At 36.3% G+C, this 14,154-nt stretch overlaps 1 protein-coding gene across 2 annotated transcripts; it reads left to right on the top strand.

Annotated features, from left to right (window-relative positions):
• Nucleotides 1-966: 966 nt before the first annotated feature.
• LOC138328057 (2-oxo-4-hydroxy-4-carboxy-5-ureidoimidazoline decarboxylase-like) lies at nt 967-5,219 on the top strand. Of its 2 annotated transcripts, none has more exons than XM_069274658.1 (3): nt 967-1,092; nt 3,583-3,767; nt 4,174-5,219. In XM_069274658.1, the coding sequence occupies exons 1-3, from the start codon at nt 1,016-1,018 to the stop codon at nt 4,497-4,499; spliced, it is 588 nt and encodes a 195-aa protein (XP_069130759.1). In that variant the 5' UTR covers nt 967-1,015; the 3' UTR covers nt 4,500-5,219. The 2 variants fall into 2 exon arrangements, with proteins under 2 accessions (XP_069130759.1, XP_069130760.1); XM_069274659.1 differs by having other exon boundaries at nt 1,039-1,194.
• The last annotated feature ends 8,935 nt before the right edge of the window (nt 5,220-14,154 follow it).

Below are 14,154 nucleotides of genomic sequence, written 5' to 3'. Positions count from 1 at the left end.
CGGTCACATTATACTGACAACGGGCGAAACAGTTGTCGCACTCCCTTACTGCTGAGCGCTAAGCAGGAGCAGAAACTACTTTTATTGAATATGGCGTGTCTCGGTAAGACGACAGAACCTAGAGCGTACCTCAAAGGTGAGAACGCTCAACCTAAGGCAAAACAAAAGTGAGGCAATGTCAAGGGAAACGTTAGGATGAAAACAAAAGATAATTTCCTAAAAATAGTCGCCTTTTACGGTTATGCAATATGAGCTGCAGGTACCATTCTGACGCTCTACTTGCAGACTTTAATTAAGGATTAACTTGAATAGATTTTTATGTTATGGAGACATAACAAAATATCTGAGCGTACTCTAAATAAACCGTGAAGCGGTTTATGATGAGAGTACACTCAGATTTTTGTGTTATATCTCCATAACATAAAAAAATCTATTCAAATTAATCCTTATAATTCAGTTTACAAAATATGTTCTCTTCAGTACTCAAAATTCATTTTGGGACTCATTTGTCTATGAAATCATTACGCCGTCATCTCAGCAAATCAGAAGCAACGTCACAAAAGGCGACGCCATTTTTCCTGTATGGGCTGATAAAGTAAATTTTTAAGCCAATGAAAATGCTCGTAACAAGCAAAATTGAATTATTAGCCAGAGGCCGTCCTTAGATGACCCTGACTGTTAATAGGATAATATTATAACTCAAACAATATAACTATACGTGTCATTATTGCAGCAGCACGCAATCGCATTCCTTAATGTTTTCGTATACTGATAACGGAGGAAACGTTCTTTATATGTACAAACATTCGAAGTTCGGTTGTACTTAAAAATGCAAATCATGTTACTGATCACATTTAAATTGACTAGATACAAACATTTAAATTTCTTAATACAATTAAATCCGAATGTTTATTCGTATACATAATGGGGCTTTTTATGCGCATTTCAAGTGGTTTCACGTTTCTCTCTAGATATTAATGATTCTACGCCAAACAATGTAGTAGAACAGCGGCTGATGTACATCATAGCCCTAAATGACCTTAGTTGCCGAAAAGTCGAACAAACAAACATGTACATCAGATGTAGGTCAAGGTACGTATTTCATACTAGTATGTCGTCACCCGCCATTACACTCTAACAGGAAGATACTACGATACTATTGTGTGAGTATCAACAGACGAACCAAATGCCTACGTAAGTTATGGTATAGTATATATACGATATAAACGTGTTAGATATATAGATGAATTTTACTTACATGGTGTGATTCTCTGAGCTTTAACATTATTGTATCCATACTGATAAGCATGCTAACCGCTAACCAGTCTTAACAAGGGGCCATGCGAGATTACAGTACTATATATAACATACGAAAGGTAATAATTTATCATTTATTTTCAAGAGGTTAAATACGCTTCTAATGATTGCATATTTAAAGACATGAATTTTTTAACATAATATTCTATCATATGCATATAAACCAAGTCATTGCCATTTTAGCCGGGATTCTTCTCCCCCCCCCCTCCCACCCCCGTTGGTAGGTTTTTAAAGCGACACCGTGGAATTTTAAAGCCGCTGATATCAGACAAGTTAAGTAAAGGTCTATACATTGAGAGTTTAAACACATGTAAAACTGTAGATAATATTTCATATCAATTCCCTTATATATAACCCATATAGGTATGAATAAGACCTGTCTATACTGAGTATTTAGTCTATCTGTCTCTCGTTTGTTTTGACGGTAAAAATAAACCATCGTTTATACATACATATATATAATTATATCAATTGATTATACAATCATTGAAATGGATTAGCATGTGCAGTGAAAAGAGTGATTATGTTTCTTGAGTTTAAATTATATATATTTATTAGAATTTAAAGTGCAAAATATATATAAAAATCAGTGCATTTAAAGGCAACCCTGGCATACAGATCGTCTTCGGGCGAGTAGGCGCAAGAATATATTTAGTGGACGGTCAGCTTCAGTAATAAAAACAAAATGCTGGCCTTATTTGGAATGTTATTTGAGGAATTGTGTGTAAATGGGTGTAGTCTTGGATGACATCAGTTGTCGTTTTAATTTAAAATGACATGTGCATCAAAATCAGTCACCATATGCACTATGCTAACTACTCGTATACATAGTACAAACATATATATCTTTCGTCGTGTACATGCATACAAATGTCCTTATTTCCATACCTTATATGAAATGTCACAGTTTGTTATCATCACAGAACCGAAACATTTAATGCATATTCATTGTAATGGTGAACACATGTAAAGTGAAAGTAATGATAACAATAGAAAGACGTCGACACGTGATAAATGTAATGGCATGGATGAATGCACGTATGCAATTTACCTATGTCAGGTTTATAAGTAATAAATGGTTAAAATTTTCAAGAACACAGCAGGAACTGTGTTTTAAGTTAGAGCTCACACATAATATGGTATAACACTGGTTGTTATCGGTAAGAGTCCAGAAAGGTTGAATGCATATATACGTACTATGGCCCTGACACACCATACTTAGCCATGTCATCTCCTATTCAGACTACATGCAAACCATTACCACAGAGAAGCACCACTTAACTTGATCCTTTCAAGAAATTGATAATTTATCTACACATAACAATATCCGTCGACATTAGAGACGATTTACATATTATGAGAAAATGGCGAAGACGAATTATTAATTTGTTTAAAAGATCAAGGTAAGTGGCGCTTCTCGGTGGCAATGTTTTGTATTAAACCGTCTGGTTAGGAGATGACCTTTTTCAATAATGGAATTAAGCATGTAAAAATAATCAAACATTGCTAATAACCGAAAAAAATCCCGATATTGTGAAATAACACCAAATTTCTATTTTGATTGAGTTGTTACCTCTGCACGAAAAGAAAGTCAGGAGCAGAGATCCTTATGGCCGTGATAAAGAGCATTATGCAGTAGCGAATTTGGTATTAATATATTAATATAATATTTCATTCAAGAAAAATATTGAATCCACTTAATTATAAATCCATACGCTAGAGATATATGTGACCTTCGTGGAAACTAACATTTTAAAGGTGTAATCCAATCAACCCTAGGTCAATCTTAGTTCCATAACAAAAAGTATACAGACATTCACACACACGCATCACTTTGGAAGTCGCCTTGCTGTCTGCTGTCTTTGGCGGAAAGCTTCGGTAAAATAGCACTATAAAAGTTAAAGTGTTTTCACTATTTATAGAAACACAACACGAACACACCACAGCCTCCCACTATATACCGACATTCACACAAACACATTATTGCATACAGGTATGATCGTCCTTAAATGACCCAAGACGTAAATAAAGTAAACAACCAACCTTGAGTGACCTTGACGTTAAATATAGTATAACAAAACATAAACATGTCTACATGTTGTTGTACATGTTGTCTACATGTTGGTGTTCATTATCCTAAAGGTCAAGTCGACTTTAAAATCACCCCTGGCTTTAAAGGTCAATGCGAATTTCACAATTTGTGTTTTAAAGAGAAAGGCGATTTATTTTGCAATTATTGCTTAATTATATGCAATTTTCTTTTAGAGAGACATTGATTGGTATAGTGGATGTAAACGAACTGGATTGCGATGATTTTGTCTCCATATTTGGTAATGTCGTCGAGCATTGTTCTCTGTGTGCAGCCGCTGTGTGGCAGCACCGTCCATTCAGGGATGTTTATCACATACATAAACTCGTGTGTGACTTCCTAGACAATCTTCCGGAAGACGGTAAGTCATGGTTGAAAACATTTAGATTTATATGTGAAATAGATGTGTTACGTGATAGATAATGTTAGTTTGGTTGAATTTGATAGATAATAAATTTGAAGTAAATATGATAATAAGTACTTTTATACAAATTATGATATCACGGTGCAATGATTGGTAACATGGAAATATGCGCTTATTTCTCTTTTATCCAATCAAATGGAAATATTTTCATGTGAAGAATTTAGATGCACAGCGAGCGATGAGTTATCACATCTTCAACAATTTTGAGACTGTAACAAGTGAAGGAAATTCCCCAAACAAAAATGTCTATATTGACGGCAACTTTAAAAAAACTAAAAAAAAACTACAGTAGAATTGAGAGATTGTATTATTTGGAGTATTGAACATGTGTGTTTACTTTCAGGGCAGCAAGGAGTCCTTAGATTACATCCAGATCTTGCCGGAAAGGTTGCAGGTGCCTTAACTGCGGAGTCCCAAAACGAACAGAAGGCTGCAGGTATCGACAACTTAACTCGAGACGAAAAAGAAGCAATGCAAGAAAGAAATACAAAATACAGGGAAAAGTTTGGTTTTCCCTTTGTCATCTGTGCCCGCAAAAACAAAAAGGATGCAATTTTGAAGGGATTAAAAAGTCGGTTAGAAAATGACGTCACAGCGGAAGTGACGAACGGAGTTGAACAAGTGAAACAGATCGCGTTGTTGAGACTGTTAGGCATTGTGAGGGAATGATCCCTTAAGGACAATGCTTTTGTAATTATAAAAAAAGGCGTAAAAGGCAAATGATGCATGTAGTATCCATGCCTTGGGATATTCTGGATTCAACCCTAGAAATCCCCAGCTTCACAAACGTTACAACACCATCTTGGTTTAACGAATTTAATGAAAACTTTTATGGTGGAACTTATCTCCATTGGAATAGTTCATGTACACTACAATGCATGGAGTGTTACAATGGATATAGCTCAAAATTAGAACAATCAAATTGAAAGAAAAAAACTGATTTTGTTCATGATACATGCGTACATATTCAGTTATAATCAGTTATTCTTTATCTACAATGAATGTTTAAAGTCTTAAAACTATAATTTATAAGTTGTAATTAAATTCGATTTGATACCGTAAATTGGTATGATTGGTAGCGTTTTTATTTCCTTGAATATCAATGAACGAGAGTTGACAATGAATTTAGCCACACAAGTAAGTTTTCGACTTGTACATTATATAGGCATTAAACTATCTTCTTGGGGGATTTATGGTCCCATAATTAGCCCAGGAGTGCAGACAAATTGAATGACGCGTGTTAGTGTATATTGTTATCGCTATTGCTAAATCAAATTTCTCGCTGCCCCCGTCAGTGAAGCTTCTTGTGACTTCATAAGTAGCCTCGATGTCATTCGCGATAAAAATAAGCCATGGAAACAAAAATAAAGTCATCAGTACACTCATCAATATGCTTTATTTTTATTCAATATTTTAAAATCACAATCAGAAATATTTTTACGAATAATATAAAAACGTTTTAGGTCTCAACGTATTTGCACTTATACTATGACAAAGCCTTATGTGATGGAAATTGAAAACAATGCTAGCAATCTGATTGGATCAATTACTCGAATAATTGACTAACATCACATGGTAAGAAAAAAAACTTTGCCGTCATTTGTGTGCATTAAAATTGCAACAACACTAACGGAAAACCACACCAAATTGGAAAAAAAATTAATGGATACATATTACACGTCGAAGATGTTATGAAATACAACCTTATATATTCACGAGACATGGAGAAAATTTCTTAAGAGTTACTTCCTTTCGTTTCACTTCGGCGGTCGTTGCACACTTGAAGATCGCAATCGAGAAACACTAAGCATCTAAATTTGAAACTTCATTTCAAGTGTCATATTAAGTTGTATATTGAAACAAAATGTCAGCAGCTGAATAATACTACCCATGGTCATGTGGACTGAGAAACCAATATATTGGGTGGACCCACCACTGATTAGGGTCTTCAAAATCGATCTCTTGAGACTTGATCAGATGGGTTAGGCAATAATACGTTTCTTGAATGCGATGTATAAGTAAAGAGTGTAAGCAGTATTTATGTCATTGTTTATACATACCTGTGTTATTATCAAGATACATGGTATTTTCGGTAGGTAGTGTTTAGGGAAGGTAACTCCCACAACAAATAAAAATGAAATAGATATTGCATCGTAATATATAGCTATTTTGAATATTGTTAAAAACACTTTGTCGGGACCATGTCAGGATCATTTCATGCAAGTTTCATCCAAATCGTACCGGTAGAACTTGAGGAGATTTTCAAAATGTGTTTTCAAGGTGGCGGCCATCTTGGATTTCGGATCGACCCGAAAAATAACAACACTTTTTCGGGATCAAGTCATGATCATTTCATGCAAGTTTCAGCCAAATCGCACCGGTAGAACTTGAGAAAAAGTTCAAAATGTGTTTTCAAGATGGCATTTGTGGCGGCCATCTTGGATTTCGGATCGACCCAAAAAAATCAACACTTTGTCGGGACCATGTCAGGATCATTTCATGCAAGTTTCAGCCAAATCGCACCGGTAGAACTTGAGGAGATTTTCAAAATGTGTTTTCAAGGTGGGGGCCATCTTGGATTTCGGATCGACCCGAAAAATAACAACACTTTTTCGGGATCACTTTTTCGGGATCAAGTCATGATCATTTCATGCAAGTTTCAGCCAAATCGCACCGGTAGAACTTGAGAAAAACAAAATGTGTTTTCAAGATGGCATTTGTGGCGGCCATGTTGGATTTCGGATCGACCCAAAAAAATCAACACTTTGTCGGGACCATGTCAGGATCATTTCATGAAAGTTTCAGCCAAATCGCACCGGTAGAACTTGAGAAGAAGTTCAAAATGTGTTTTCAAAATGGCAGCTGTGACGGCCATCTTGGATGTCGGATCGATCCGAAAAATAACAACACTTTGTCGGATCATGTCAGGATCATTTCATACAAGTTTTAGCCTTATCGCACCGGTAGAACTTGAGAAGTTCAAAATGTGTTTTTCAAAATGGCGGCTGTGGCGGCCATCTTGGTTGCCGGATCGATCCGGAAAATAACAACACTTTGTCGGGACCATGTCAGGATCATTTCATGCAAGTTTCATCCAAATCGCATCGGTAGAACTTGAGAAGTTCAAAATGTGTTTTCAAGATGGCGGCTGTGGCGGCCATCTTGGATTTCAGATCTTTCCGAAAAATAACAACACTTTGTCGGGACCACGTCAGTATCATTTCATGCAAGTTTCAGCCAAATGGCTCCGAGTCAGATGACCTAACAATGTTTGTTTTATCATTTATTTTCATTTTAATTTACTCCCCCATATCATCATCACTAGCCCTAGTAGCTAACTGTGAGAGTTGAAGAGTGGTTCCACTTGCCACCTCCAAAGAAGTGTTGTTATCAGATTATGAACTTGGTCCTGCCCTTTGTTTTTTTTTTACTATATGTCTCTTTGTTTTGGATTGCAATCTGATTGAAATACAGATCCTTATAACCACTCCGTTCAATAGAGCATCTGAGAACATCCCATTAAGGGTCATGTTCGGTTGACTTTTATACCACGTGTAATTCAGATCAAATGCATTTTCTGGTTTCGACTGAATAAGAGAGGAGTACAACTCAATTGGAAGTGCAGACCTGACAGGTGACACACGAACCTTCAGTTCTAGCCATTCTTTCTTTGCTAACTCTTTCTCTTTTTCTGTCAAAACTGCAAATAAAATTTCAACCAAACCTGACACTTCATCATCACCTATATCAACAAGTTCTGTTCGGTTTGTAGGCCAGTGCCTATAGTCAAATATACCAAACTTCTTAATAGGTGTTTTATCAAGAGACTTCAATCTCTTGAATCAAAGCAATGGTTTTGTCAATGAACTCTCTGAAGTGCTTTGGAAAATTCATTGAAGATTTGGAGACTTCACATTGAAACACACTCTTTCCGCATGTGAGAATTGATTGTTCGGCATCAAAATTGGCTTTAAATTTTGTCAAGAAATCCCCATATCTAGTCTTCAGCCTTTCCAATTTCAATTTTTACTTTAACATCATTGGCTGTCAAAAGATCTGATTGAAACAGTTTGCTAAGATTGGACATTTCTGACAGTACATTTATTGGCCTTTAGGTGAGCGCTCACCTCTGTGAGGAAGGCTCTGGGCTTTGTTCCCTGGTCGAGACACACCAAAGTCTATAAAGTGGTAGTTTCTTCTCCTGCTTAGCGCTCAGCATAACGGGAGTGGGACGACTGGTTCGCCCGTTGTCAGTATAATGTGACCGGATGGGGTGTGTTGCTTGGTGTCTTCGGCGGCATGCTTCAGTGATATAGCACTATAAAAAGGGCAACAGTTCCACTATACAAGAAGACACAGCATGAATATACCGCAGTCTCCCAAAACACGCACCTCGCACAACAAACACGCAAAACACTGCATACATGGGAGGCCGTCCTTACATGACCATAGCTGTTAAAAGGTAGCTCCATACTTATGGGAAAACCCATGTCATTTTTTTCTAACAGGTCTTATTTTCTTGCATTTTTCATGTAGATTTCAAATCTATAAAGACAAATGGGTGTTCTCGAGCTACTTTTTGAGATATTTGAGCTTGAAATATACCATCCCTGCAAATTTGCTGACCGAAAATAGAAAAATTCATAAAATTATGTTTTCTGTAATATTAGGGTGAATGTAGTAGTCTCGATCCTGTTGATTTTTTGTCCTAAATTTCTTACGATAGAACAATATACAAAAATATTTTATTTTTACAAATGCTAATTAATTTTTGTTATTTCCCAGGACCGTTTCTATACGTAGTTATCATGTTTTGCCATATTTTCGCCCGTAAAAAATCAATAAATAGGCCAAAAAGGAAATGAAAACCCATGTCAATTTCACAATATTTGTATATGATATGCCCAAGGTAATATGTTTTTCAAATATCATATAAAAACACGAGGTCCTCGATCAAAATTTCACAATTTTGTAAGCTTGAAGTTTGTAACTCGCAACCCTACTCCCATTTCATCCAGTGGTAAGATGGGTTATAATTGATTATTTTTTGAAAACCATGCCGCAAAAAACATTCCACATCAGTTCATACGTTTTTGTGATATTATATCTGGTTTATGTCTGTTTGTTTTTATGATTTTCTCCAAATTGTGTGTTTAAAGGAAATCCGTATGCGATTTTTTTAGAATTCCGGAATTTCGGTCGGGTCGGGTCCCCTCTTATGATTTATAGCGACGAACGGCACTTCCGGTGTTTAAAAATCCATTCCCATTTACGACAGGGACCGCAAAAACCTCAGAGATAGCATATAATTTTCACTTCACTGCTTTTATTTGATTTATTTAATGATTTTAAACATTCAATATTATATGTAGACAATTTTCACCTATTGAAAAAATATTCAAGTGTAATGTCGTGTCGTATCGGAAACCATTCTGGAATTCAAAACAACCTCCGCAACTTCCGGTATAGCGTCATATGAATTGGCGCGATTTTCAAAAGTATGGACCTACCTTAATAGGACGTTAATTAACCAAACAAACAAACATATCACACACAAAATGTGCAAAGTTTAAAAATCTGCTTGACTTTTGCAGCTTCTTCGCCCTTCCCATTTGAAGCATTCTCGAAATGTGTAATCATAGTTGGTAGGCTGTTTATAACAGCTTTCACAGCTCAAAAACGAGAAGCTACCCATCTGGTTTTCCTCAAACCTGTTTGCATAATTTGACTTTCATCCAATATGTCTGCTACTTTTTTCATTTCCCTTCTCCTTTTAGGAGAAAAGTGATGGAATTTATATATTGGACATATTGTATCTTGATATAACTATTTTCACAGCATCTAAGAAACCAAGCTCAAGGTTATGAGCTACAGTGTATTTTGACAAAAGGATGCTCAGTTTTGTTGCAACGCCATTCTTTTTCCTCATCATAACGGATGCGCTATCAAAGTTGCACCCAATTTAGATTTTAATTCATTCTCACCAATTTCTACATGTTCGAAGCCTTTCACAACACCATCAAACACACCATTCGCACCTGCATTATCAAGTTGTACTATATCAAAAAGATCAGTCGTTGGAATTCCATCAGAAATATATCTTACAAAGAGTCCCTTGTTCAATAACAGCACTATCAGTTGAGCAATCAGACAAAACACACAGAAACTTACTATCATTTAAATGATCTTGTGTCATTTTTGTTGCAACATCTGCAATTGTCTCGATATATTCCTAACATTTTTATACAAAGTGCCGAGATCAACACCATTTTTTTGCTGCAGCTGGCATGAATGTTCAAATATAGAGAATGTGTCCTGTTTTGCAACATATAAAGCAGTGTTAAATAGTTTTCTCATCCGACCCTGCGAGGCATCACCAAGTTTTTAGGGCGAGCGTACGCGTGCTCTCGCCCTATTGTTTTCCTCGTCGGATGTAGAGTCTGTGTACATCCGCTATGCGCAGGTACAAACTGCACCGCATTTGCTACGGTTCTAATAAATATTTATAAAATCACCCAGCCTTGCGTTAGAGAAACAGAATGTAAAAAACAACATTAAACAATATCAGTCAGGGTGCCTGAGCTCTAAATCTGATGTACCCAGTAAGGCATTCAAGCATGACACAGGTAAGTCACCACGTGCACAGAGACTGGACAGTGCTGTAGCGGACGACTATTTTGAACAGCCAAACAGGTCTATCGTATCAATATCAATAAGATAACAAATAAACTTCTATGTAACAAAGAACACGAGTAACAAAGTTCAAAGTAATTTCAAATTTATATTTCTGATGACGTAATTTAAAGGAAATTATTGATGACAATACATCAATGACATAAACCTTCTCCCAAGGATAATGAGCGATAGTGCTACGTACGTACACCTGTTGACAAGGATGATTTCATATAGCCTTGTGGGTATAATTAGCTGTTACAGTTTTGTACGTGCAAAATATCTCACCGGAGGAGCCTTATACATGCATATCGTTCTGGAAGGTTTTAGGAAGTAGTTAGCGAGCGCTTAATGTCTAGCAGACGTATTTCTAGTTTTGTCATGTCTTCAATTAATTTCAGTAGCGGCCGTGGCGTTTCAGCGGTTGTATTCTTGCGTTCCCATGCATCACTACACCTCCTGTGAATCTTCGACAACACATGCGTTTTAAAGAATCTTCGCGATGTCGACTGTTCGATCCACAGCCAACATATAGGTTTGATTTCACATCTGCAACATTTGAAAAACTTGTACGGTACTTGCAGTACATGTTATCGTTGATTTCATCATGGACAACCCATGGATAAAACGTTACCCAAGATTTTCTGACACGTTTTTCGTCATACTTTTTGTTCTTGACTTATACATAATCGGCGTCGTCATTGTATCTTTCTAGTTTTCGATTTGTCATACATGTAGCATCCGTTTCTTTTTCAGAGACAGGAACTGAGTCTGTATAAAGAACATGATATATAATAATTGATTTGCGTGTGCATTTAAATTATTGAATTACCGATTCAGAATAACACGAGTAGCTTACGATCTTACAAGAAGATCGACATAAAATTATAATTACAAAATAATTTTGTATGGAAGTGTTATAATAAAGACATCTTTTAAAAGGTCGATATTTTAACTTTCTTTCAAGTTTAGGGGTGATCGTCCTTAACTTGCTATTTACAAAACCAGTTATATTGTTGTTCTTCACTAATTTTATCACTGGTGTAATGCTTATATTGTACAGGAAATTGGCCTTACGTTTGGGTATACGTGTACGTTTGAGACGAACGTCAAGTGCGCGTTTGTCTACGTGTATGTAATGCTCAGAACTAAAGATGTAATAGGTTTGGGAAGGAGAGAAACCATTGTTCTTTTTTTTCTATTTCATGTCTATGACATGCAAATAGAGTTAATAAAAAAGTAATGAGTGCTATATTATGATTGAGTGTGATCTGCTTTGCGTCCCTTGATGTTAAAAACGCCGCTCTAAGTGTGCACTAGTGAACTTACTTAGCAACAGAGATTAAGAAAAAAACATCTAATTCTCTGTTTGTACAATTGGCGGATTCTACATGTTCTATACATTTTCATTTAAATCTAGAATTGTACACTATCCGTGCGTTCCATTTGCAGATTCGTACCAGTTGTATCGAACGCGTCGTGTGAATCTGTTGTATCTCAAATGGAATGCGCCGTACCAGCAGAATTCTGTACCGGTGCAAGTAGTTCGCTTAGAAGCGTAAATACACTTGGATCCAAGATGGCGGACCCGTGATTTTTCATTTGTGATCTATTTCCTTTGAAAACAAGACAGAGATTATTTAAATCCTAATAAAACTACATGAATTATTTATTTCAATGTATTCCGTGACTATTTATGTTTCACTTTTATATCCATTTTATCGTTAACACCGGGAATACTTGGCTTTTATATTCGAAGCGTATCTGTCATATGGGTGCCGCCATCATAGAAAAATCCAAACGCGTTCCATTTGGCGGTACCGTATCACTTTAGTACAACTGGTAGGAATCCGCAAATGGAATGCACGGTACGTGTCCACAAATATCTTTTTGACATATATTGAAACATGTATATATTTGAAACATATTTGTAATACAAAAGGAAAGGTACAAATACATTCGTTTGTAACCGCATAGAACTCAAACAACGTTTTGTACGGCTATATAAAGGTCCTATGTCGGAATAAAGTTTGTGTTTAAAAAAAAAGATAAAATATGGGTGTAATGAATGAAATAGAAATATATGTAATATATTATGGAAAACAATTTTATCCATGATATATTATGGAAAACAATTTTATCCATGAAGCTTATCAGAACCACATTTATGTACCATTTATATTTAATTTGATCTTTCTGCGCAATGCTCTCCAAAACTACTATGAATTAGTACACGAGAGTACCCAGTTAAATGAATACCAAAACACATATGGTAAGGCTTGGAAGATAAGAGTAGCTGTCCTACCCGGCAAATATGCCTGAAGTGGCAGGATTTTCGCCATCTTTCCGTGAAACATATCATTTTGAGTCACGTGATTCACCACCCTGAAATATAGCCACCAGCATATTGTGAAAGGCTTTGCTGACTGTGGTTCCGCCCCAGTGACCTCCTGTCGGTACGTGTAACTCTTGGTGGGCTCCACTTTCTAACCTTTTGTTCTTGGTGATATCAGCGGTTTCTTCCTATATGATATACGGAATGGAATAAGAGCACTTTGCGCTTGACAATAACTAATGGTACATGTACAAGTATTAACAATCGAGAACGTTGAGTTTATTGTTAAATGTGTTTCTCAAGTCACTGTGATATATGTATTGGAAATCAATATGATTTTCAAAAATGAAATAATTATACTTTAATCTAAACAGTTGACATTGCATTACATATCCAGATATTCAAGTAGTCATGGCAAGAGGTGGTTTTGATCAAGAATGTCAGGGTCTGTTTCGGGAAGGTCAAGCGTTCATCATAAAGCCATATAATCGATCTTTTTTTCCAGACCGATATTTTGAAGTCTCGATGTGTAGAATTTTTTCTTGTTGGTCCCTTTATATACAAGAAGACACAACACGAACATACCGCAGTCTTCCAAAACACCCAACTCGCACTACACACACGCTACACACCGCATACACAGGAGGCCGCCCTTAAATGACCCTGGCTGTTACTAGGGTGTTAATTAATCAAACAAACAAACATGATCTACGAAACATCGAGGTTTGACTTAGCAATTGATTTCTGAAGCATAGAAAATTAACAACTTACCTGTTTTCTGGTTCGTTCCGCTCGTTGTAGGTATAATTTTAAAGTTTAAAGTTTTGCAAGACTTGTTTAGTGGAACTCTTGTCCTTTTGATAGCGATATATCACTGAAGCGTGCCGTCGAAAACACTACACAGTCACATTATATTGACAACGGGCGAATCAGTCGCCCCACTCCCTTAATGCCGATAGCTGAGCAGGAGTAGGAGCATAAAGAAGCACAAGTTTTTCTTTAATGTGCAAGCAACTGTTACCCGCTGCTGTATTTGTATTCGAATTTGTACTTAAAAATACAAAAAAGTTACTGATAACGTTAGGTTTAGAATCTGTTTAAACTAGAGATTGTTTGTATGCCTTTATATATCATTCTTTTTAGGTGGACTTGGACATTACTTAGTTAATATAAAGTGTCTATGCATCCGTCCTAACCTTAGATATCACTGTTGACTCGTTGATCGTTGTGTTCTTAATCTTGGCAAAATATGCAAAGAATTGTACAATTTTGTTGTAAGTCCACAAGGTTCAGTGCATATTTCTGTCACCAAATAAC

Source organism: Argopecten irradians, chromosome 7, assembly GCF_041381155.1.
Source record: "Argopecten irradians isolate NY chromosome 7, Ai_NY, whole genome shotgun sequence".
NCBI lineage: Eukaryota > Metazoa > Mollusca > Bivalvia > Pectinida > Pectinidae > Argopecten > Argopecten irradians.
Note: the sequence above shows the minus strand (reverse complement) of the source record. Positions and strands in the feature narration are given on the sequence as shown.